Source organism: Emydura macquarii, unplaced genomic scaffold (assembly GCF_026122565.2).
Source record: "Emydura macquarii macquarii isolate MOO-44397 ecotype Brisbane River unplaced genomic scaffold, CSIRO-AGI_Emac_v2 contig_3623, whole genome shotgun sequence".
Taxonomy (NCBI): domain Eukaryota; kingdom Metazoa; phylum Chordata; order Testudines; family Chelidae; genus Emydura; species Emydura macquarii.
Window position 1 is genome coordinate 90,003 of NW_027133760.1, and position 24,007 is coordinate 114,009.

Sequence of the window (24,007 nt, forward strand, 5' to 3'; positions counted from 1 at the left end):
GTTGGGAGGTATTGCCAATATGGAGGAGAACCAGATCTTGTACGATATTCTGGATGACCTTATAATTGGAGTAATAGAAATGGGATGAAATTTAATAGTGTAAAGTCATGCATTTGGGAACTAACAAGAATTTTGGCTATAAGTTGGAGATGTAACAGAGGAGGAGAAAGACCTGGGGGTATTGGTTGATCACAGGATGACTATGAGCTGTCGATGTCATGTAGCCATGAAAAAAGCTAATTTAGTCCTTGGCCTGCATAAGACGAAGTATTTCCAGTAGAGACAGGCAAGTGTTAGTAACATTATTACAAGGCACTGGTGAGACTTCATCTGGAATACTGTGTGCAATTCTGGTCTCCCATGTTTAAGAAGGATGAATTCAAACTGGAACAAGTGCAGAGAAGGGCAACTAAGATGACCAAGGAATGGAAAACTCACCTTTGGTTCTTTGTTTAGTCTAACTAAAAGAAGGTTGAGGGGAGATATGATGATCCCTCTGATGCATTTATAGAGAGCAAATACCAGGGAGGGAGAAGAGTTATTTAAGGTAAGAACCAATGTGAACACAAGAACAGATGGATATAAACTGGCCATCAGTAAATTTAGGCTTGAGATTAGACAAAAGTTTCTAACCATCAGAGGAGTGAAGATCCGGAAGAGCCAAGGGGAGCAGTAGGGCCAAAAAAATTAACTGGCTTCAAGACTGAGCTTGTTAAGTTTATGGTGGGGGTGGTAGGATGAGACGGCCTACAGTGGCAGGTAGCCAATCTGCAACTGCTAGCAGCAAATATCTTTAATGGTCAGTGATGGGACACTAGCTGGGAGAGCTGAGTTACTGCAGTAACTTCTTTCCCAGGTGTCTGGCTGATGGGTCTTGAATGTTCAGGGTCTAACTAATTGCCGTATTTGGGGTCAGGAAGGAATTTGCCCCTAAGTCAAATTGGCAGAGAACCTGGGGGCTTTTCGCCTTCCTCTGCAGCATGGGGCACGTGTCACTTGCAGGTTTAAACTAGTGTAAATGGTGGATTCTCTGTAATGTGAAGTCTTTAAACCATGATTTGAAGACTTCAGTGACTCAGCCAGAGGTTAGGGGTCTATTATAAGAGTGGGGAACAGGGGCATGAGGTTCTGTGGCCTGCAATGTGCAGGAGGTCAGACTAGATCATGATTGTCCCTTCTGACCTTAAAGTATGAGTCTCTGAGCAGCTTTTAACCTCGAGTATTCAAAATATGGACCACGTGTTTTGCTATCGTGTTGTAGTCAGCAGGGTCACAGGCAGTGCTGGCTTCCTGAAGCCTGCATTCAGTAAGTAAATAAAACCTACAGAAACTCCCTACCAAAGTAGTGAGAATTGTAATTATAAAATCCAAACTCAGTACTTCACTATAAGCAAGTTAATGTGCCTGCACCCACCGTCACTGCCTGTCCTTCCTCCTCTAAACACCTTCCCTCTCAGTGGTGTCCCATTTCTAATGCAAAGCAGATACATACCCTCTGCCAAAGTCTCACACATCACTACTACGTACAAGAGCAAGACTCAGCCCTTCCACTCAACTATGTTGTAGCTTCATTACATTCAGCCAATCCAACCCTCCAGTAACCTATGCAATTGCCTACTAGTGATCAGAGAGAACACCCTTGAGCGACAGCTGTCCGATTGGTTTTACAACCCTATCCTAGCAGATCTTAGAAGCTCCATGCAAGATTCAGTTGGGGGACTGAGAGGACTCTTTCAATATAGCCCTCCTGCGCACGGAGAGAGAGCAGACGTACATTTCATTGAACTATTTCTGAGAGTCGCTCCTCGGTAGAGGCAGAAAGTGGGTCTCAGACCCATGGCACAGTTTTGAATTTACTCCCAGCTGAGCATTAGGGAAGGATTTTCAAAAGCATTCACCACAGGGGCAGAGGTAGGCCAGCACTGGACACTTTTGAAAATCCCACCCTACTGCAGTCTGGCAACCAAGTCTCAGCCTTACCTCTGACATTGTCTGGGAGTGTCCTTGATGTGTGGTGTGGTTTTCTTCATTTTTAAGCAAAAGCTACCTGAACTGGAACGCTGCCAAATCCACTAGTGGAGCCTGAAACGTCAGCAAACTTGTTTGACAACTTTAAGGTATTGCATTTCATCTACCAACGTTTTCTGTAGGAGAGGCGGTAAATGCAGAACTCTAGTTAAAGGGGAGAAAAGCTTAGGTTTTGCTCAGGCCTCTTTACCTGGGTCATTAAGAAGCAGAATTAAGCAGTTTTCAAAGCATTCTTTTTATGAGGAAAAGAAATATTTGTTTTACAACCAAAAATAAGATGCCTGAGGCAGGTGGGGTACAATCCTGCCTGCTGAAACTTTGTCCCATACACTCTCCTGAGGAGAGCGGAGAAGAGATACAAAATAATACAAACTGAAAAGAGAACACTAAAAAAAAAAAAAAGCCCATCGAATGGGCTGGAGCCTTAACGCTCCTGAAAACTCCTGCTTTGGATCCATAAGCAATGTCCCATTCCTGGGGAGAGAGACAAACACCTGATGCTGCAGGGCTCCCCAAATGAATGCTCCTCCTCGTTCTGCAAACTCCTTGACAGAAGTGCTCTAATTAAACCCCCTTCTACTGGCCCAATGGGGGCGGATCTGGAGTGAGCAGTCACCACAACCTTTACAGCCTTCAAGCTGCACTGCTAAAGGAGACGGTGAAGCAAAGCAACTGCTTTTGCCCCGGGCCTCTAAGGTTTGGTACACATGCCAAGATGGCTCTTAAACTCAGCTCAGAACCGTAGTCTAGGGGGCTTTAAAAAAGTGGAATGGGAGGTAGCACTTTTAGTGCTAATTCTGATCTGTCCACCTCTCCTAACATCTGGAATTCACTAGCTTTCCTCCCCCAGCAACAAAGATAAGCAAGACTGCTCCAGCGTCAGCACTGAGCAGGTTCCACCCCATGCATCACATTCTGGTATGGTGAAAAATTCAAAAGAAATAAATGAGGCTCTAACAGCCCCACTGTGGCAGGAAGAGCCCAGCTCAGCTCCCCTCCTCCCCAAAACTGGTTACTCCCAGGAGCTTCTGAGGTGGAAGGAGGTTCTCTTTTCCCCCTTTCTAGGAGTTTCACCTTCTCCGGTTCTCCAAGTGGGGAAGAGTTGAAAAGAAAGTGAGATGCACTTGAGGAAGGGAAGAAAAGTTTCAAGGCCCCAGATGGGAGTTTTCCTCCCCCATGTAGCACCGTTAAGAGAACCAAGACACAGGCTTCTGAGTGACAGTTTCGCTCATTTAAACTTCCTTTCTCATTCTTTTCTTTGCTATGCAAGATCATAGGAAATGGCCCCATTCCCCCGTCCATGCGCCCCTGAGGGAGGTGGTTCCACTGGGGTCAGAGGAAGGGGAGACCTCTGGCATCAGGGCCGTTAGGTCTCCTTGAGGACATTAATCTTGGCGCAAATCTTGAGGGCAGGTCCCAGCTTGATGTTCATGGCGCTCATGAGGTGCTCCTCCTTCAGCAGCAGCAGGGCCTGGCCATCAATCTCCTGGGAGCGGAACTCCTCTGCGATCTCCTGGCAACCTGCCGGCGGGAGACCGAGAGAGAAGGCCAAATGAGACAGGGCTCGAACCCACGCACTCCCACTCCATTAAAAATGGGCTTCTGCTCCCAGTCCACCCTGATGAGTGAAAAAGGGGGCTCTAAGAATTAGCCCCACTCATCCGCCCTGGCCCTTGTTCTCCAGGCAGGCTGGGGAGTACAAAGGGTCTGACTGCACTGCCTACCCCACTTCAGAGTCTGCTGCAATCAGAAACCCCAGGAGTGAGGCAAGGCTAATGAGGAGATGGTTTCCCTGCTCTCCACATCCCAAACACCCTGTTGGGAACCCTGGCCCCCCGGCCATCAGACACGCCACTGTTAGCCTTTCATGCTCTATTGGGTCACGTGTGGGGAAGGGGACAGGACAGCGGGCAAAGGACTTGACCTCACCTTGCAGGGATGCGATGAACTCATATACCTCCTCTACGCTCCAGCGGCTGGGATTGCTGGACAGAAAGTCTGGGTTGATGCCATGTAGGTCTGGAGTAGGTGGGGCCATATTGGAGTTGGCCAGGTCTCGCTCTCCATGACTGGTCCTCACTGACAGGGGCCCTGGGGATGTGGGGGACAGAGCCTCATCATAGCTAGAGTTGTCAGAGCCTCGACTGGAGTCCTCCTGACCCTACAGATGCCAGGCACCAGGGAGGTGGGGGAGGAAAAAAAGGAAGATAGTTAAAAGAGGAGAAGCCTGAAGAAATCTGAGAAACTGGACAGAACAAGCAGCCCCGGCGGGTCTTGGTAGCAGTTTCCCTTCCTCGGTGTATTCTCCTCTCGCTGTGTAAGCAGGGATGAGTCATCCCAATGCAGCCACCGCTGGGGTGAAATGTGAAAGTTGTTCAAACATGCAACGCCACACGCCACACCATTGTTATGGGAGAGAAGTACTCACACTTTGAGGAGGGGGTGACTTAGAGAAGCAGAATGGAGCTAAGACAGAACACCCGATTCTTAGCAAAGTGCCATCAGATCTCAGCCTAAGCCCCACACGTGGCCAGGACTTTGGATTTAGTCTCAACTAAAGGAGCGTATCCAGGAAACCAGGGGCCACCACTTCCAGCAACAGAGACAATTCTAGTACCGGGATTGGGACTGAGCATGTCCAGGATACAAAAGACAGCACCTCCCGTAAGGCAGTGCTCCATCGTGCCAGGCTCAAGGGCTGGCGGGACAAGGGCAAATGGGGCTGTGTCCTCACCCGATGGCGCTTGCCCTGGATCTTGGCTCGGGCAATCTCGGAGCTGCTGCGCCGCGGTCCACGCCGACGCACCCGGGCGTAGTTAGCTTCCTGGAACTCCTTCATCTTCTTCCTCTGCATCCGAAACTGATGGCTGCAGCTCACATTGTACCTGAGGCAAAAAAGAGCAGATGTACAGTGAGGAAACAGTCCTGCTCATCATCTTCCTCCCTCTCCCGGGATGGGGACAGAAGGTGTCATGGCAAAGCCTGTGCCAGGGACTGGGGATGCATTGCTGATGACTCCTCTTCGCCGTCCGGTTCCAAAGCCCGTTCCCCCTTTCCCAGCCCTGCTCCTGCTGAGCTTTAGCACAAACAACATTTTGAGGCCACGGCATCCTGCACTAACTCAGCTGCTGATGGACCAACCAAACTTCTCCCTCCAGGAGGAGAAAGCAAGATGCGTTGTGTTGTGTCCTATCAGGAGGCAGCAACTCCTGGCCTGATTTTCCCACATTCCCCTTCCCTCACTGCCCCGCTCTTCCCCAAACACACACATCCCAGATCTGGGAGCTTCAGGCCCCACAGGACTAAAACAAGCCAGCGGAGTGATATTAATAGGCCTTTGCTAACTAACTCTGGATTTGACCCTACTGGGGGAGAGGATTCCTTCACAGTGTAGGAACAACTCCTCACCCCACTTCCAGGGGGAGTCAAGAGCACTCTAGGTGCAATGCCCTGACCACCTCCCCAAAGGATTAATGGTGGAAGGATGTTCAGCAGTGATTAGCCAAGCTACAGGTCCAATCCAGCAGGCTCTCTGCACACAGAGCTCCCAACCTGGCCAATGCAGTCCTTGCATGGAGGGCGAGAAGGAGTGAGCATTGTATGTAACTTGCGGAAGGGAACATGCCCAGCTGTGAGGGGGGTAATGCCCAGCTGTTACCTTTTAGCACAGGTCATGGAGCAAAACCTCTTGGAGCCCCGGAACTGATTGGCTGGGGCATATTTCCCACAGTACTCGCACTTCAGCAGGTTCATCTTCTTGTCCAGCTCTAGAGCAAGATCCTTTGTTACAACCAAAGACAATCACAACACCACCCCCCCAATTACCACCAGGAGCCAGAGTCACTGAGCAACCTCAGGCTAGTGAATTATTAGGCCGTGTTAGAGCCTCCTTGAGGGACAGAGTGGAAACCCCACTGGCTGAGATCCTGAGGACTAAGACTGGACTAAGGCAAGAGCAAAACAGAGAGGTTCATTCCTCTCCTAATGCCTCTTCGTGTCTCCTCTCTTGCCAAGCACGAATACTCCTATCCTCCACACACAGGCAGGGATCCCCCCAATTCACCCTTCCCATTGGCTCTGCACACAACTCAACCTCCAGGCTTCCAACGGAGAGGATCCAGACTGCCCATGTTATTGTTCACTAGGAATCTCTACCTAGTGTGTAAGTACTCCCCTCTCTCTCCCTCAAAACCCAAGAAAGGAAGACCCCAGATCCCTGAATTTGAGTGGCATGCTTCTGTTCCCTCCAGAAAGAAGAGAGAAGCACCCACCACCAACTGCGAAGTACGAGAAAAGGAAATGAGAAAAGGCCAATAAGCTGTTCTCTTACACATGCTAGGCTCCCTGGAGCTGGGACTCACCCATGGTTGCGCTATCCCCTCCTGGGGAGTTGCTGGACTGGTTCTCACTCTGCCCAGAGGGAGCCCCTCCCTGGAGTGGCTTCTCAGATTCCTTCAGCAGCTGAGAACAGCCAACCTGCAAAGGGGGGAGAAAGGAACTGCCAGTCAGGGAGTGAGCCTCCTCGCCCCCAGCTCAGGTCCCAGCCCCAATCCTTCTCAGAGCTCAAAACTCTCCACACTCACTGAAGAGGGGAGATCTTGAACCACACAGTGGTCATTCCTTGCTGACCCAGCCAGCTGGTGGCCAATGCTTGCTCAGAAGCCTGATTATTTGTATCCTGGCAGCATCACTGTAGATGGTGGTCTTGGTCTTTAACCTTGCTAAGCCACTCGCCTTGAATATCTTACAGCAGTGAGTTCCAAAGGGCAGTGACACACCACATGAAGCAGTATTCCCCCTTATCTGGTTTAAATGTACAGCACTTTAGTAGCAGGAGAGCCCCTTTTGCCTGTATTATGAGTCAGCTTAAAGAGAAGATGCCCCTTATGTTTCCTGCCCCGTTCATTGTTTCAGAGGCCTCTGGAGAAATTGACCTGTCCATCTTTGCCTTCCATCCTCCCTCCTATCTATTTGCCTTTAATCCCACTGCCGCCTTCCCTGGTAATCAGAGCACAGATCCCTCCCTTTCTCTGCCACAGCACCTGAGGGATGGGGGAGAAAGGGGTGGGAAAGGAAATTTTTCTCCAGTGATGGAAGAATACCAGTCCCACAGAAAGCAGCTTCTCCCCAGAGCAGCTCTGACTCCTTCCCCTCTGAAATCTGGCTCCTACCGGGAATGGCTCTGCCCCTTCCTGGATGACAAAGCCCTCGATGATGTGCGTGAGGATCTGGGGCTTGACGATGGCTTGTGGGGGTTTGGAGTCTCCAGTCTGTCGTGACACCATTGCCAGGGTAGGAGTAGGGGAAGATGTGGTGGTGATGGAGGCTGCTTCGCTCGGGGGGGCATTCGGGGTTGTGCTGGGGACAGGCTCAGCTTTCTCTGGAAGAATAAAAGCACATAAGGAAGATAGGACTCACCACAATGGATCAGACCACTGGTCTACCTAGTCCATCCTGCCAGCTGTACTATACCACTTCACAACTCTGGCCAATCCAGTCCAGCATCCCACTTCACATCACTGGGCCACATCACTGGCCATCACTGTGCCCCTCTGCTTTACCACATCAGACCACTGACAGAGCAATCGGAGCTCTTCTCTGTCCACTCACCTCCAGAGCCACTCTTCTCCTCCATAGTTTTGGGGCTCTCAGCCACAGGAGAGGACTTGGCAGGCAGGAGTGCAGTGGCACTAGACAACTCTTCCTTCTCCTCCTCTGACTCTGCTTTGCGCTTCACCGCCAAGGTCTGGGGCTTGCCCTGTGTGAGAGGAACAGGAACATGTAAGGAAGGGAGACAAAACCCAAAGAGCAGGGAGGAGCCGAACACATGCCAAAGGTCAGACGGGAAATAGCCAGCACCTCCTCAACCCTCCAGCTTGGTTCCTTCCCATGGTCAACCCCTCAAGGTCCCCACCACCGCAGATCTAGGCTGCCATGCATCTGCCTATTAGGGAACAATAATGTCATAACACCGATATCTCCACTGCCACCTCTGCCCCTCTCCTTCCTATGTCAACCAGCACCATGACACAGAGACTCAGTGTTCCAGTTTGTGGTGATGGATCCAGGGAGCAGGTGGAATGGCAGCCATCTGCCAGTTCCCAGATAGGATGGTCCCTGGCTAGATTCTGCTACCACATGCGAATGGGGATGAATACGGTGGTGGGGACTGTCTTGGATGGGAACAGAGGGCCCGGAGTCCAGGAGCTATCACAGAAGCTCACTGTCTTGACTACAGAGCAGCAGCCAGAGTTTAGAAACAACAGGGCCCAATTCCATCTTCAGCTATCCTTGTGAAACCCACAGAAAATCAACAGAGCTGCTGTAGGACGCACAGCAAGGTCCCCAAGCGAGCACTGAGACAGGGACCCATGCAGCCTTATCAAGACAGTGGAAGCTACCCCCGCTGCTTTCTTTGAGAGGCCACTGGAAAATGGGAAGTCCCTTGTCACAAGGGGATCCTCAGAGGCCTTCGGCTGGCCTTGTCTCAGAGGCTGATACAATACCCTACGCTAAAGGATCTCTGACCCGGAGAGACCCACATCTACGGGGAAGAGGGCAGTTCAGTCTCTGTGGCCCATTCTGCCCCTGGTCTCTCTGCCAAGACTGACAACAAGAAGGCCTATTAATGTCATTTGCGACAGACACCTGCCCCATTTTGGGGAGGACGGAGATCCACCACCACGTTTCATGAAGGCCACTGAATGGCCGTATCAGAGAGAATGACTTTGGATCACTAATTCCTGGGCTTGATTGGAATCAGTGCCCCAGAGGGGAAAGGCTCCATATCCCATTCCGCACCCCATCTCACTGGCATGGAGCCAGACTGAACTTGGTGCCCTAGCCGTGAATGTAAAGAACCCCCAGCCTATTCCCCTTCCCTCACTTACGGGTAACTGGACAGGCTGCATGTAGAAGGCTGCTGGCACCTGAGCCATGACTGGGGACGAGGCCGTGCTCTTCACCACGTGGGCCGTGCCTTGAACTTGCGCCAGGTTAACCCCTGTAGTGAGTGGAGGGGCTTCCTGCGGGGAAGCTGTGGCAGAAGGAGCCTGGGATGATGGGGAAGTGGCATGGGCTTGGGAGACAGGCTGGACCACTGCCGGCATGCCCCGAGGGGCCGACACTGCAGGGGTAATCTGAGCCAAGCCCAGGGCCTGGGCTTGGGCTGAGCCCTGCTGCCGGCTCCCCACCACCTGCACTGGGATGTGCGGTGGAGGCTGTTGCGCTGCCGACACTTTGGCAGCCCCAAGCTGTGGCGGTTTGATGGGGGCTGAAAGGGGCTTGGACTGAATGGGAACAGGTGACTTGGTGGCCGGCTGACAGGGGCTCTCCGGCTGGAGCTGTATGGACTGAGGCTGTGACTGCATCATGGGTTGGACCACTAGGGTCTGAGCCTGCTGCTGATTTTGCGGAGGCGAAGGCTGCTGCTGGGGAGGTGGAGTTTGCTGCTGCTGCTGCTGGGTCAGAGGGGACGCTTGCTGTTGTTGGGCCAGCTGCAGGTGGGTGGCAGTGTGGAGGAGCTGGGACTGGCGGTGCTGGAACTGCTGCTGGTGATGAATGGCGATCTGCTGCTGGATCACCACCTGCTTCTGCAGGTGAATCTGCTGCTGCTGCTGGATCAGTGAGTGGGGCTGGATCTGTGTGTACGTGGCTAGAGACAAGAGAAAGGGAGAAGAAAAAGAGTGCACAGCATTAACAAAGAAGCAGGGCGGGATGAAGGCAGTGAGAAAGATGGGATACAGACCCTTTCACCTCTAGGGCACTGGTTCCAACCCATCTCTCTAAAAGTGACCACCACAACTAGCTCCACTCTTGGTAGTTTCAGCAAAGAAGCCAGGAACTAAAGAGGTTGAGACAGACTTCCCCTCTCAGAGCTGAGGAGGATGGGACCTCCTTGGAGGAGAGCATGCTGGAGGGGAAGTATTTGTGGGAAACTCTCACTGCTGGGCATTCAGGGTTAGTCCTTGTGACAGAGCTGAGGTACGGGAGCTAAGGAGCAACAGCCAGGAGAAGCAGGAGGAAGCAGAGATAAAGGCTGATCATCGCTTACCTGAACTGATCAAGGTCTGGCTGGGTGCTGGCGTAGCTGTCCTGGTCAGGTTCATGCCCACAGTTTGCTGTCCACCATCTGCTTCGGCCTTCTTTGTTGCCGCTGCGTTCTCTGTATCTGTCTGGCTCCCCTGGCTCACTGTCACTGCCTGTGCAGCTGCTACTGGTAATGGCTGCACCACTCCAGTGCCCTTCCTCTGGCAGCTGCCCCCGGGGCCAGCCGAGGCTCCCTGGCCCATCCCTGTGGTGGCCTGGCTCCCACCACCTGCCACCACGCCCCCAGAGACACCATTACTGCCTGTTGCCCCCTGGCTCAGGTTCAGGGATTGGCCTGTGCTGCCAGAAGAGGTCTGAGCCACTGCCAGGGTCTGGCTAGCATTTGTGGCTTGTGGTAGGCCCGAAGCCTGGGAGTTTCCTGGCAGGGCTGCTTTCTGAGCAGAGCCCTGGAGCTGGGCATTAGCGACTGAGGTCTGCTGGCTCCTCACAGCTAAGTTCTGAACCTGGAAACACACACACACAAAACAATGCGTTTGTTTAGATTACAATGATGCACGTTTATTTCCCTGTAGTTTGACAGAGAGAGGCTGGGAACCTGGAAACACCATAAAAGGTCCAGTCTGGCTCCACTGGCAAAGTCAGTCAGGCTGTGGGCTCTAGCCTCTTGCACTGGGATTTGGCTCATACTTCAGAGCAACACTGCAGGTGCCGCATTATCAGAGGGTTCATCTCTTCACAGGAGACGTTAACCTGAACTCCCGTCTGCCCCAGCTCTGGTGGAAGTTAAATATCCCATGGCACTTTCTGAACAGAACTTGAAATTAGCACCATTCTCGCAGAATAGCAGGTTCTAACAGCACAAGCTGCATGAGAGGCGTGGGATGGCCTCCAAGTGTCTGCCCAGCCTCCGAGCTGCTGGGATCCAACCCAGTATTGTGTATAGCCCCTTGGGATCCCCTTTCCAGCTCAGCAAATCTCCTTTTATGTTTGAGCTGCTATCACCTCTCCCTCGGCATAGGGCATTCCACCCAGGAGGCCCAAATCTCCTCTCATGGTCTGCGGCCTGCTCTAAGCTCTCCAGTTTTCTTTGCACTTCAGTGCTGCCATCCTCTGAGTTCACGCCCCCACCAACCGCAATGTTATCTGCAGGTGTGATCGTGGTTGGCTTTACTCCAAGAAACAGCAGACTAGACAGGTGTGAAGCAGCTACAGTGGGGCAAGTGCTCAGGAGATCAAAAAGAGCCTCGGGATGGAGCAAGACAACTGACAGGGAGCATCCGTGCTCCTTGACCTGAAGGAATTCTTTCTAAAGACAAGCCCAGTCTCTGTGGTCCAGTCAACCCTTGGCCTCTTTAAGATGGCCAACAAACAGGATCAATCAGTACTAAGGCTGGCAGAGGCTCTTCCTTGTGGAGCACCTGCCTCACTAGGAACCGGACGTGAACCCACCAACTCATTTCACACATGGTAACCAAACTCATGAAGATGGAAATGACCCGACTAGTGGGTCACCCCAGAAACTGGGCAGGAAATGACTGGTCGCTGGAGGTGAAAGGTCAGCACAATAACATGCAAGAGACAGAGAATGGAGCCTGCAGCCCCCGCTGTCCACAATGGGCCCAAGGATACAGCAAGGCAGGCAGAGCAGAGTTAGCCTTCTACAAAGGGAGAGCTGGAGCTGGAGACAGAGACCTGAGAGTGGAATGACTGTGTGTGTGTGTGTGGGAGGGGTTGGGAGTGGGAACCCCAGGAGGGGGGCATCACTGACCTGGTCTGTGTCTGTGTGGACCCCGGGAGATTGAGCGGGTGGCACCTCCTGCTGGACCGCGGCCACGGCCCCGTTAGGCATCAGGATGAGCTGGGAAGTAAGAGGCACATTGCGGCCCAAGGTCCGGTTCACCTGCAATAGGTTCCCCAGCTGCGGCTGTGGGGGTGGGTTGGGTGGTGTGGAGGAGGAAGGAGTGGATGGGGAGAGAGAGAGAGAGAGAAAGAAAGAAAGCGAACCACAAGCAGATTATAAAGCAACACTGGGCTGGGGTGTCACACACTGCAAAATCCCCCACCCTCCCAGCACTGCAATCCAGACTGCAGCCCTTGGGAGCTGGAATCCAGAAACTGCTTCCTTCCAGAGCTCTCTTCCATCACATGCACAGCAGGACTGATTACCAAAAGAGCTGTCCAGGATTGGCTAAGAGACCGGAATTTCATTTCCACGCGTATGTCTAGGATTAGTTGAGAGGCAGGTGTATTTGAGATGTATATCCAAGACCAAGAGTGGCTGAAAAGAAGGGGATTATAACTTGAATCCAAGGCTAGTTGAGAGGAGGAGAATTATTTTTCAGATATATAACTGAACCCTGGACTCCCCAAGAAGGGGTTTTAATTTTTGATGTATAGCCTCACCCAGGATTGGTTTAGAGGATGACATTTTTTCAGACCCCTCTCTGCACCCAGAATTGAAAGAGAGACAGTCATTAATTCTGAATTACGAACCTGAGCTGGGCAGTGGTTGAAGAGATAAATCTGTCAGATAAATATCTATTCTAGAATTGGTCAAGAGGAGGAAATTTATTTTTGTGATCTATATATCCGAACCCGGGATTTGCTGAGAGGAAGGGATTTATGGTTCACAAATGTACCCAATTCTAATGAGAAGTGCCATGGGATCTTCAACATCCTTGCAAAGCATAGCAGCTTGGTTCTTAAAGGTCTCATCCACTGACTCTCCCTACACAGTAGAGCATATTGAACTCAGTACCTCTACCATGGAAGACTGAGCCACCCTGCTCAGAATCAAACCTCTGGTTCCAGAAACTAGGGACTTCCAACCTGAAGCTTAAAATGTATCAGATCATTCCCTGTCCTGCTATATCAGAGCCTGAGACTGGTCCAGAGACAGAGATTTATTATGGTGGCCACATGACAGAGCACTGGATTGAGCGAAATGCAGGTGAGGGCATGCTGTGTGCATGTGTCTCTTACCCGAAGATACATCTGGGCCTGTGATTGATTGAGAGGCGGCGAGGTGGTGTTCCCCAGAAGCACAGACTGGGTAAGCGTGGTGGCGCTGGGGGAGCTCACACTCTGTGAGCGGCTGATTAGCTGGGCGGCCGATGTAGTGGCCAGATTGATCTTAAAACAGAGAAAAGCCCCAAATCACATAGGAAGGGATGGGGATAAAAGAGATGAGGCCCCCTCCCCTCTACACACACACATTCACAGGGAAACAGCAGGAACTGGCATTTTAAGGCCCAGCCATTCCCTATTTCCAGCAACGGTACTGGACAGATCAGGGATAGGATGACAGAGGCTGACTCTTGGTACCATTATCCCCTCCCTTTCCAGCAACTGTATCTTGGATGGGGTGAGCAATTGTTTCTGGACACCATCGCAGCGTATCCTCAGCGGCTCACAGTAGGAGTGCTTGTTCCCAGAGGCTCTGGAATCCTAAGCCAGCCACAGCATTAGACACTAACCCACTTACACGCTGCGCATCATCAAGTTACCAGCAAACTCTCATACTGATGGACACAAACACTGCTACTAAGGGGGTCCATTCCCCTTAACAAGGGAATGGGGGCCTTTCTCCAGATACTGCCAGTCTCTGACTAGTTTCTCTCAGCCTTCTGCTGGCCACCCCAGTTCTCTCTCTACCCCTCCAATTAACTCTGATTCTTCCATCCTACACAAGTTCCTGATCTCCTCCCAAAACAGTGCTCTAACTCTCCCCTACTCCCCAACAGGCCACTCATCCACCTGCTCATCACTCCTCTTCCTTTCTCATCCCACGAGGCATGACCCCTTCCTCATCCCAACAGACTTTATCCCCATTCTCCCAATCACCAGAGATCAGTTTTTACCTTTTCCAGCTGAGGCTACCTCTCCCTTTCCCGGTTCCTAACCCCACCCATGATGAGTACCCCAAGCCCTCACCGCTGACAGTTTCCTGTGTCTTCCCAGCATCCCCAGTGGCTGTGTGATCCTGGCTGCCTGAGTTCTGAAGGGAAAAGGGGATGCATGTAGGGGAGAGGGCAGTTACTTACCGAGGCCTGGGTGGTGGTGGTCTGTTGCGGGGTGCTGGTGTTGGGGGAGCTTGCCTGCCTGCTGGCTGCAATTGTAGCCTGTAAGAAAGGGATGGAGGGAGAGAATGAGTGACTGGAATGAATCTTTTAATCCAATTCTAACATTTATCCAAGAAAAAATTCCCAGTCCCAACACCTGCAATCTCAGCATCAGCAGATTCCTTCCCTTCTGTCCTATGACAACTCCTTCCCCAACCCCAGAGTGCTAGCACACCACATACCACACACTGCGACCTGAATTCTGGCCTCTCAACCCACTCTTCTGACTGCACCCCGTTATTTCCCACACCCCCATTAGCTGTAGGTGTTAGGTGTCATAGTTCAGCATCTTGGGGCTGGGAGGCTGGCATCTATGGAGGGTAGAGTACTGGTTGTGGTGTGTAGGTTCTGTGGCGCACGGCAATTGTGATGCTGGTAATTGAGTGCCTGGTTATGGAGGAAAAGAGGGTATGTACGGTTAGGTGGCTGCACTTCTCATTTCTTTGCCTTTGTGCTTTTGGGTTGAATGTGGTTTGTGGACAGCAACCTTAACTGTTGAACAACTAAGATTTGTATGTATCCACTTCCTAGACACTCCCCCACTGCTTTGTCGTGGGTAGGGATCTGGAAAGCAGAGGTTCCCATAGGTGTGACACAGCTGAGGGAGAATTTATCTGCCAGTAAGTGCAATAGTCGGTCAGCCACCACATATAAAATAATTTGCAACGCAGGATAAATCTGACAGAAAGATGTAGCTGCCAATGGAGAACATTGTGTGTCCAACAACAAAACAAATAAACCTCAATAAAAAAAGAATATATTCCTTGTTGCACCAGATCGTCTCAAGATTCATCTCACTACTAATCTGTGTGCAGACAGACAGTGGTTTTTAAAAGATATCAGTCCACAGAAGAGTTGGATTGTCATGGACTAATTTTAGCCAGAGACAGATTACGAACACTTCTTATTAAAATGTTTGAAAAGAAACAGAGAAAATACAAAGGGCAGAAAACCTGACTCTGAAATTTCACATTGAAAGCGCCACCTATATGCTCAGAAAAAACAGCAAGTCACTGTCTAATCTGAGCCCATTTCAGAATGCATCTGCATCCACTGTCTCCATAATAATCCACTTCCTATTTAAAAGAGATGCAGGGGCTAGGGAGGTGACTCCCAGCAGTATACTCCCTATGGAGACCTGTGGGACCTCTCCAAGAACTGTTCTTTATTTGAAAGTTAATTCCATCTCTCCCAGGAGCCCCCAGTTTATAATTCTTTGTATTACTGTCATGTCTAGATGCTCTGGTCAGGAACCAGGACCGCACTGTGATAGGTGTTGTACAAACAGGACAAAAAGACAGCCCCGGCTCCCAAAGGCTGCAATCTAAATATCAGCAGATCCTTTCCTTCTGTCCCATGACAACTCACCTGTTGGACAGCTGCCAGACTGTGGAGCTGGGCACTGTTGAGCTGCTGCTGGAGCATAAACTGATGGAAGTACTGGGCTGCATTGGGCTGTCTCTGCAGTGCCTGAAGAGCCTGGGGAAAGAGAAGAAAACAACTCTGACAAAAACAGACCCCACCACACACACTGTGCCCATGGGTTGCAGTCAGAGAGAGACATGAGGATCTAAGAACTGCCACAATGGACAAAAGATCATCCCAAGACCCCATGATGGAGTGGTGCCACCAGCTACAAGATTTACTCTGTGAGCCGGATGCAGGATCCCAGAGAAGGTGGATCAGAGCCTGAGTTGATATAGCCAATGTCGGTTACCTGATTCAATGGACGATAGAGGTACCCCAGTACATATACTAGACCTAATAAACTCTAGGAAATTAGAAGTTTGCATACTAGACTAGGTGGACTAGTGCTCTGACCCATTACTGGCAGAGTACCAGGCAGGAAAGACCAGTGGCTATTCTAGTACAGCCAAAGGAGCTGGGGTACTGAACTAAATGAACCAATGGCCTGCTCTGAGATGGCAGGATAAAAGATTCAAGCTGTGCAATAATGTGACTCAATAGAATATGAGAATACTAAAAATGGAACAATGGCTGCTCCAGTATCAGTGGAAGCGGATACTGGACTACATGGACTAAATGCCTGGCCAGGCTTGGCAGCCCTTATTTTCCTAAATCTGAAACACACCAACCCTCTGATCACACTCCCATCCCAGATGAAGAAAGTGAGGGAGGTAGATGCACCCTTCTCACTGCCCCCATCCAATACCAGAACACAGTTAGCTCCTCACCTGCACTGCCTGTCGCTCATACAGAGACATCTGAGATATCTGAGGGCGAGTGCTTCCTCCAGAGCCTGAACTCCCATTGGTGGAGTTGGAGTTCTGTTCGCTTTCAGTCTCCATGGTGACAGGTCCCAGGGATCTCAAACAGAGGAGACTGAGTCAAGATCTAAATCGAGAGAATTAGAAACCAAGTCACATTAAGGAAAGAACCAAACTTGTATTTCATTAAAGCAGTGATGGCTTTTTAGTTTGAGCATGCCAGTCTTGAGTTCCCCACACAGCTCTGCTGATGCCCCTCAATCCTGCCCTGCAGCACTGAGAGAAAAGAGTCTCAACTCACCCAGAGGTTAGGCCAACAGTTCAGTTTAAACACAACTGTCCTTTATTATCACAATTATTTTAAGTGAAATGAACAAATTCCAACAATTTATGGCCATGCTGCTGCTGCTGTAATTGCAGTTACACAGCAGGCTCTGAATTCCTATAAAGGCAGGAAAATACTAGCTGAACATTATTCTATTATTCAATTACCTGACCCACTCATCTCCATGTAAACTTCAGTGGACTGAAGAAAAGAATATTGTACTCCCAGTCACCTGTCTTCCCTTCCCAGCTTCTGATCTTTCTCAACTTCTTCCCAGTTCCATTATCCTGCTGCAAAACACCCCAATGCAACCCCTCCCTTCTCGGCTTGGTCCCCCACTCAAGTTGGCTCTTCCCTCCTGCTCACAGAGAGACATGCACTTCTAACTGAGCTGTAACCCTGACAGTTCCTGACTTAACTAAGAGCTTGGGATCTGGCAGTGGGAGTGAAAGGTTGTGTGGAGAATGCACAACCAGGGGGAATCAGGTCAGGTCATGGAGTGGTAAGGGATTACCAGCAGGAAGTGAAATAGGTCACCTGGAGAATGTATGTCAGAGGGATCAGGAAAGGTTTCTAAAGGAGGTCTTGTGAGGGTCAGAGAGATTTTCCACAACAGAAAGATAGGCCATGCTAATCTGGGGGACAGGGGAAAAATTGGAGAGGGTTTCCATCAACAGGGAGGAAGATGAAATGGAAAGCCCTCATCCAAGGGATCAGGAAGGGTTTCTGACAAAAGAGGAAGATGTGCCTAGGCAATCAGAGAGGGCTTCTAGCAACAGGAGATGTGGGTTGACTGGGTAATGGGAGGAAATTATATGATGGGGACTCTGCATGTCTGAGGGAAAACAGAGAGTCTGAGGAATTATTCCAGTCCCGAACAATTTCCCCAAACCTTCCTAGGCTGTGATCTTGTGCCCTTACCCACTCTGAAGTGTATAATCACAAGGTATTACCCACCGCAATACATGTAGCAGTCACTTAAGATCCATCCAGGGAGGATACAAAAATTGATTATTTTTAAACATTTAAATTAAATACATTTTGTTTTAAAAAATAAACCTCTCTAAAATTAAATCTGAAATTATGACAACTTATGTTAAGGCCTAAACATACTACAATAAATTACAATTTAAATCATTTAAAATAATATTAAATAGTGCATGTTTGCTGAGAAAATTTTAAAGAAAATCCAACCACTATAACTGGTGGAAGTCACTGGTTAAACACCTGGAACCAGAGTTTGTTGAAGTGTAAACTAGATTTTGACAGTAGTAGCCTCTTCTGAAGGTAAAGAGAGTATTTTGTTCCTTTCAGTTTATTCATGAGAACATAAGAATGGCCATACCGGATCAGACCAATGGTCCATTCAGCCCAATATCCTGTTTTCTGACAGTGGCCAATGCCTCATGCTTCAAGGGAATGAACAGAATAGAGCAATTTATCAAGTGATGCATCCCATTGTCCAGTCCTAGCTTCTAGCAGTCAGAGGTTTAGGGACACCCAGAGCATGGGGTTGCATCCCTGACCATCCTAGCTAATCATCATTGATGGACCTATCCTCCATGAACTTATCTAATTCTTTTTTTAACCCAGTTACACTTTTGATTCAACTAGTTCAGTTCAATGACTAGTTCATTGAAAGTTAAGAAACTGATTAGGAGTTGAAAAAGCAGAAAAGCTCATTTTTCCTCTTCCAATTTATAAATAAAATATGAATATGAATAAAAATGTGGTGTAAGAGAATGAGATCTGCTAGTTGTAAAATCTTGAAGGACATGGTGATCAGAAACAATCAGTTCAGTTCACTAACTACCAACTTATTTATTAGTAGTATCGTGGGTCAGGATATAGTATTACATTTATTAAATAATCAGTTTTAAATGCAAAATATGTTTTGATAAACTTTTCTTCTTATGTAACCAACACATTTAAAATTGGTATATCTAACAAAAACAATTTTAAAATGCTGGTTATGTGTATTTCAACTGACTTCCAATTTTCATCTAAATAGAGTTTGACACAAATTATAGTGAAAAAAAATTGATAATCTAGTAAATAAATGCACCATTCTAGACAGTCTAACAATAAAAAATGGTAAAAATTAAGAATCTGAGTAATTGTCCGTTAAACTATAAATTAGCTTAAATACATCTGTCTAGATATAGTCTCTTTCTGGTTACCAAAATGTACCAAATTAAATGTAAAAGCTATATTTAACTGAAAAATCAACATGTTTTAATGGGTACCAACCAATGAGAATCAACCTTTCTTTAGGAAAAAAACCTAAAAGTACAAATTCAAAACAAAATTAAAAATCAATTATTTAAATCAAAGTTTCCTGCTTGCTGGTTTAAATCATGATTAAAAACAGTGATTTAAATAGCTTTGATTTAAATCAACGCATCCCAGATCCATCAGTGATGTATTTTAGTTGCCCAGACCAGTGGATCATATACTCTAACCTGTGCCGTTCTTTCTGAAGAACAGCAGCATTCTAGTGATTGAAACATATATGACAACCAGATAGTAGAGGACAGAGACAGAGATGAGGGGGCTCCGTAAAAGTCTCTTTTTCTAGCCAGTGTTGTTGTGGCTGTGTTGGTCCCAGGATATTAGAGAAACAGGAAGAGTAAGGTAACATCTTATACTGGACCAATAAAAGATTGGTTACTCATTATGTCAGGCAAGAAATATTTTTGGTTAAGGGAACTGGGACATGTAGACAAATCATCAATTTTCAAAAGTGCCATGAAGACTTTAACATCTGTACGGAGCAGAGAGGGCCTCACCAATCAAATCCTGTGGACAGCACGAAACTAAGGAGCCAAGGATTGCTGTGCAATGGGTCTGAGAGGCAGACAAGTGAGAACAGAGAACTGTTAGCATGCAGGAGAGGGTTTACTGTACAACAAAACCTGTAGTTTTACTTCACTGCTTGCATAGCACGTGAGGAGTATATTGTAGAGAATAACCCCGCATAGAGTGGGAAAATGCACATAATATCGTCTAACAGATCATTTGCATCTCTGAATTCTATGGGCCGAACCCTTCAGTTATTACTCAGCCATTACTTGCTTATGCTAGGTCTGAATTTAACCCATAGGGCCCAATCCTGCTCCCACTGAAGTTAACTGGAGTTTTGCTATACAATATATGTTTGACACAAATCTGTGATCATCTTGGATGTCCTGGATGTCACTATGTTGCACACCATGGCAATCCAGAACATCACAGCAACAGCAGGTACAGAACGGCTCTAAAAGCATGGGATGTCAACTAAAGCAGAATCTTCATTAATTGTCAGCCATCTGAGGTCTATGGCAAACCGCTAAGTAGTTCTGATTCTAACCACCCAGACAGAACAGTGCAATACAGCCCAGTGCAGAAAAAGATGCACTTCAGGTGAGCGGTAATTAATTGCAGTATGCTGGAGGCATAGAACGGAGAAGAAAAATAAGGTTACACAAATATTTAAAACCGAAGTCAGCAATGCAGGAATGAAACTTACACTAGAATCTGGTGTTACCCAAGAGTGGGACAGTAAAGCTAAAACATTAGAGTGTGATCAGAGTCAATGGACAGCACCAAGCAAGGATCAGACTTGGCCCATGGCAGACAAGAGACTGCCATAAGCAGCCTCCACTGGAAATTTTAACGGTTGGGTTAAAAAATCAGCAGCCAAGACCCTGTAGATCATCCCATGCACAACTCTTACTCACTTCAAGGCATGCATATATATTTGAATAAGTTAATATCTTAACTTGCCCTGCTAACACCCGCGTTAGTTACAATGTAATGTTCTGAAGAGCTCATTTACTTTTCACCATTTACTCTTTAGTTACTTTTTTTTCCCCTGCCAGAGAATGTCAATGCCTTGTTGGTTGATGTATTGACTCCACTTACAGGAAAGTGTAAAACTCAACCAAATCACGGCCCCATCCCGCAAACAGCTACACACAGAATCCTAAAAATGAAGGGCTGGAAGGGACCCCGAGAGGTCAGGCACAAGTAAACCCTGGAGCACCCCCGACAGGTGTCTGTCCAGCCTGTCCTGACCAACCTCCCCCGGCAGCGCTTCTCCCAGCCTCCCGGGGAACCTGGTGCAGGGCTTCGCTCCCTGTGGGGAACTCCCTGAGCGGGGGCCACCCCCGGGAGTCAAATCACCCACCTGGGGCTGGGCAGGACTGAAACCTGGAGCGCCTGACGCTGCGGCAGGGACCGATGAACCCCTGCCCAGCCCATCGGACTCCAGACGGGCTCTAAGGGCCCGGCTCGGAGCCGAGCTGCTTCAGTGAGCGAGGGGAAGGTTTCTGGCCGCCCCGGATCGCGGGGGTCTGGCCGGGGGTTAACCCCGGGGCAGAAATCAGCCTGACAGCGCCGCGGGGCCGGTCCCCGGGCCGCCGGAACCCCCCGCCGCGGGGCCGGGGCGCAGGGACAGGCCGGCTCCCGGGAGGCAAATGTTCGCCCCGGGTCGGTCGGTCGGTCGGCGCCGCGGGTCGCGGACCAGGAGCGGGTCCGGGCGGCGGAGCCCAGCACGCCCCGGGGATGGGGGCGGCGGGAGCGCGGAGCAGAGCCGGGGCCGCGCACGGGCGGGCTGTTACCTCTGATCCCCGCCCAGCAGCGGCCCGGTCCGTGCGCGCGGCGCGGCGCACCTCATGGGGCGGCAGCAGCAGCAGCAGCGGAGCCCAGCGCGGCCGCCCCCGGGGAAGGCTCCCAGCGGCCGAGCGGGGCGGGGCTGCCGCAGCTGGGGCCCGGGCGGCGCCGCCGCGCGCTGCGTGGCTGGGCTCGGGGGGTTTTGGGTTTTTTTTTTTTTTTTTTTTTCTTTTTTTTTTTTTTTTTTTTTTTTTTTTGCCTCCGGGGCTGCTGCGCCTCCTGCCGTCACTTCCGGCCACAAGGGGGCGCTTCCGGGACACGTGACCCTCCCCGCCCCCTCCGCCAGTCCGGCTCCGTCTGTTGTCATGGAAACGAGAGCTGATGCTCGGTCCGGCCCGACTAGGCCCGGGGAGGGGGGAAGCCCCTCAGTGCTGTGGGCGTGAAGGGGAGGGGCGGCTGACACCTAGCGGAGCGGGGGTGGGGAGACAGACAGACAGACAGAGACGGGGTTGGTCTATAGTGGAGAGATTGGTCAATTATAATGGCCCTCAATGGACTGAGATGCCCACCCACACCCCAACACACACACACACACCCCAACACACACACCCACACACACCTGCACACACACACACGCAAAGGCTCCCAGCATTGGCTGTGGGGATAAAGTCTCAGTGGGCTGACACCCAAGCCAGTATTGCCAGCCCCCCGGGTTCAGTAATGAGTCAGACACACGCACACCCCCACGCCAGGGTGACCGTAAGGCCTGTTTTGGCCAGGACTGGCAAACTCCATTTTAAGCCTTGTCCCAGACATCCCAACTTTTTTTTTGGCAAAACTGGGCATTTGTCCCGTTTGCTCTTGCCAACTGATCAGGCAACGCAACTTTGGGGGGAGGGGAGTGTGACGACACTGGACCTGGAGGGGAGGTTTGGGCTAGTCCCATGCGGTGTCCCATTTTCCCTTTGGGAAATATGGTCACACTACCCCACACGAACCCCCCAAATGAGGAGATTTTAATTACAACAAGTTGAGCCTAAGCAGGAAGCTCCCTGTCTCCAGTTTCAGAGCCTGAGCCCCAGCCAGAGCCACAACTTCAAACCGCTATTTTGAGAGTGCTAGTGAAAGCCACACAAGCCTAAGTCTGTTGACCTCAGGCTGGGCTGGGCGGCTTGCTGCCATGGTCTGTGTAGGCTGTCCCTGAAATAGGTGCCTAAATATGAGTGTAGGAACCTCACTTTAGGGACCATGTGGCAAATCTTGACCTCAGATCTCTTTGGAAGCTCTGAAATCTCTTTCTAATCTGTTGCATTATGTTGTGTTAGCTGAATTCTTAAACCCACTTTCTGTCACAAGATAAAAGGCTAAATTCTGTCCTGTCCTGCTGAAGTAAACTAAGAAATGGGGGGGGGGGGAGTAACTGAAAATGAGCCTCTTTCACCCCCTTGTAGGGTGACCACCCATCTCTTATTTTAAAGGATGTCCCTTCACTCCCTTATTTCATTGATTTGTCGTGGAGTAAGGGGAAGACTGCATCAAACCTTTTGGAGCAATACTATGCAATGTAACTTGATTAAACCTTATTTTTGGTGTAAAATTCAGCCTGAAGAAACCTACCCTTTTAACAAAAACTAACCACAAAGCTTTAAAAAAAAAACCAAAAAAACAAACAAACCTCCTTTTGTTTTGTCCTAAGACTGCATAAAAGTGTACACCTGGAATAAAAATCATGGATATGGCTTCTTGTTTCAGACTTGTTAGAACATGATATTAAATATTCAGAAGTTTCTTCACTCCAAGCCTCTGTTTTTGCACTTACAACACACAAGGAAATTTTAGGAAGAATTTAGAGAACTTCTGGAAAGAGAAAGGTTCATTTATAGCTAATTAAACAGTAATGCTTGCCACACATGGAGACTAGTATGTTTTGTTGCAAAGAAGGTTCACTGAATACTGTGTACAGGGAAAGGGGTGAGGTAGCCAGCTCCTTCTCCCAATTTCTTAAAACCTGTGAAATTTATGATGTCCATTTCTACTACTAATGCAGCAGCAGAAAAAACATTTTCTTTGTGTAAGCAGATTTGGACAGCTTGCAGAAACCTGCGAAATATTGATTCTGTTAAGTCTGAGCTTCAAATTAAAGATAATTTCATTTATACATATAAAGAGTTTTATGAATTTATTTTTTAAAAAGTGTATTAAAACTGATAAGTACCATTTAAAACATTATATTGAAGTGTATGATAAATGCATTATATACTTGAGGGCAGTAGAAATGTACACTTGAGAGAAAAACACGATATGCCAAGGGAAATGGTGTTTCCTTAAAATGTTCCTTAAAATAAAGCATTGTTCCTTATTTTTCATGTGGTTTTCCTTTATTTTCATCCAACAAAGGTGGTCATCCTACGCCTCTGTCATCCAATGTACCTAAGCAAGACAACACTGAATGTTGTCCATTGACTTCACACCTCTGGTGCACACAGGGCAACTAACACCTGTGCCCAGAGGCTCTCCACAACTTCGTGGGCAGAGACAGCTGAGAGATGGAGAGCATAGCCATTACGCTTTTCCTAAGTACCTCTTGGATCTTGGCAGCAGGTGCTAGAAGTGTAGCACACACACACTGCATCTTTCTCTAGAAGGTGTAAGGAGCCCTGAGT

General features: G+C 49.3%; 1 protein-coding gene across 3 annotated transcripts; it reads right to left on the reverse strand.

The window, feature by feature from the left end:
• Positions 1–1,496: 1,496 nt before the first annotated feature.
• PHC1 (polyhomeotic homolog 1) lies at positions 1,497–21,922 on the reverse strand. Of its 3 annotated transcripts, XM_067536681.1 has the most exons (15): positions 21,353–21,922; positions 16,394–16,553; positions 15,567–15,677; positions 14,121–14,198; positions 13,060–13,209; positions 11,846–12,001; positions 10,082–10,580; positions 8,919–9,682; positions 7,639–7,786; positions 7,200–7,408; positions 6,390–6,504; positions 5,687–5,795; positions 4,763–4,913; positions 3,958–4,189; positions 1,497–3,549 (listed from the first exon to the last, which is right to left on the reverse strand). In XM_067536681.1, the coding sequence occupies exons 2-15, from the start codon at positions 16,505–16,507 to the stop codon at positions 3,395–3,397; spliced, it is 2,991 nt and encodes a 996-aa protein (XP_067392782.1). In that variant the 5' UTR covers positions 16,508–16,553; positions 21,353–21,922; the 3' UTR covers positions 1,497–3,394. The 3 variants fall into 3 exon arrangements, with proteins under 3 accessions (XP_067392782.1, XP_067392783.1, XP_067392784.1); XM_067536682.1 differs by lacking the exon at positions 13,060–13,209; XM_067536683.1 differs by lacking the exon at positions 11,846–12,001 and having other exon boundaries at positions 21,353–21,921.
• Positions 21,923–24,007: the final 2,085 nt, after the last annotated feature.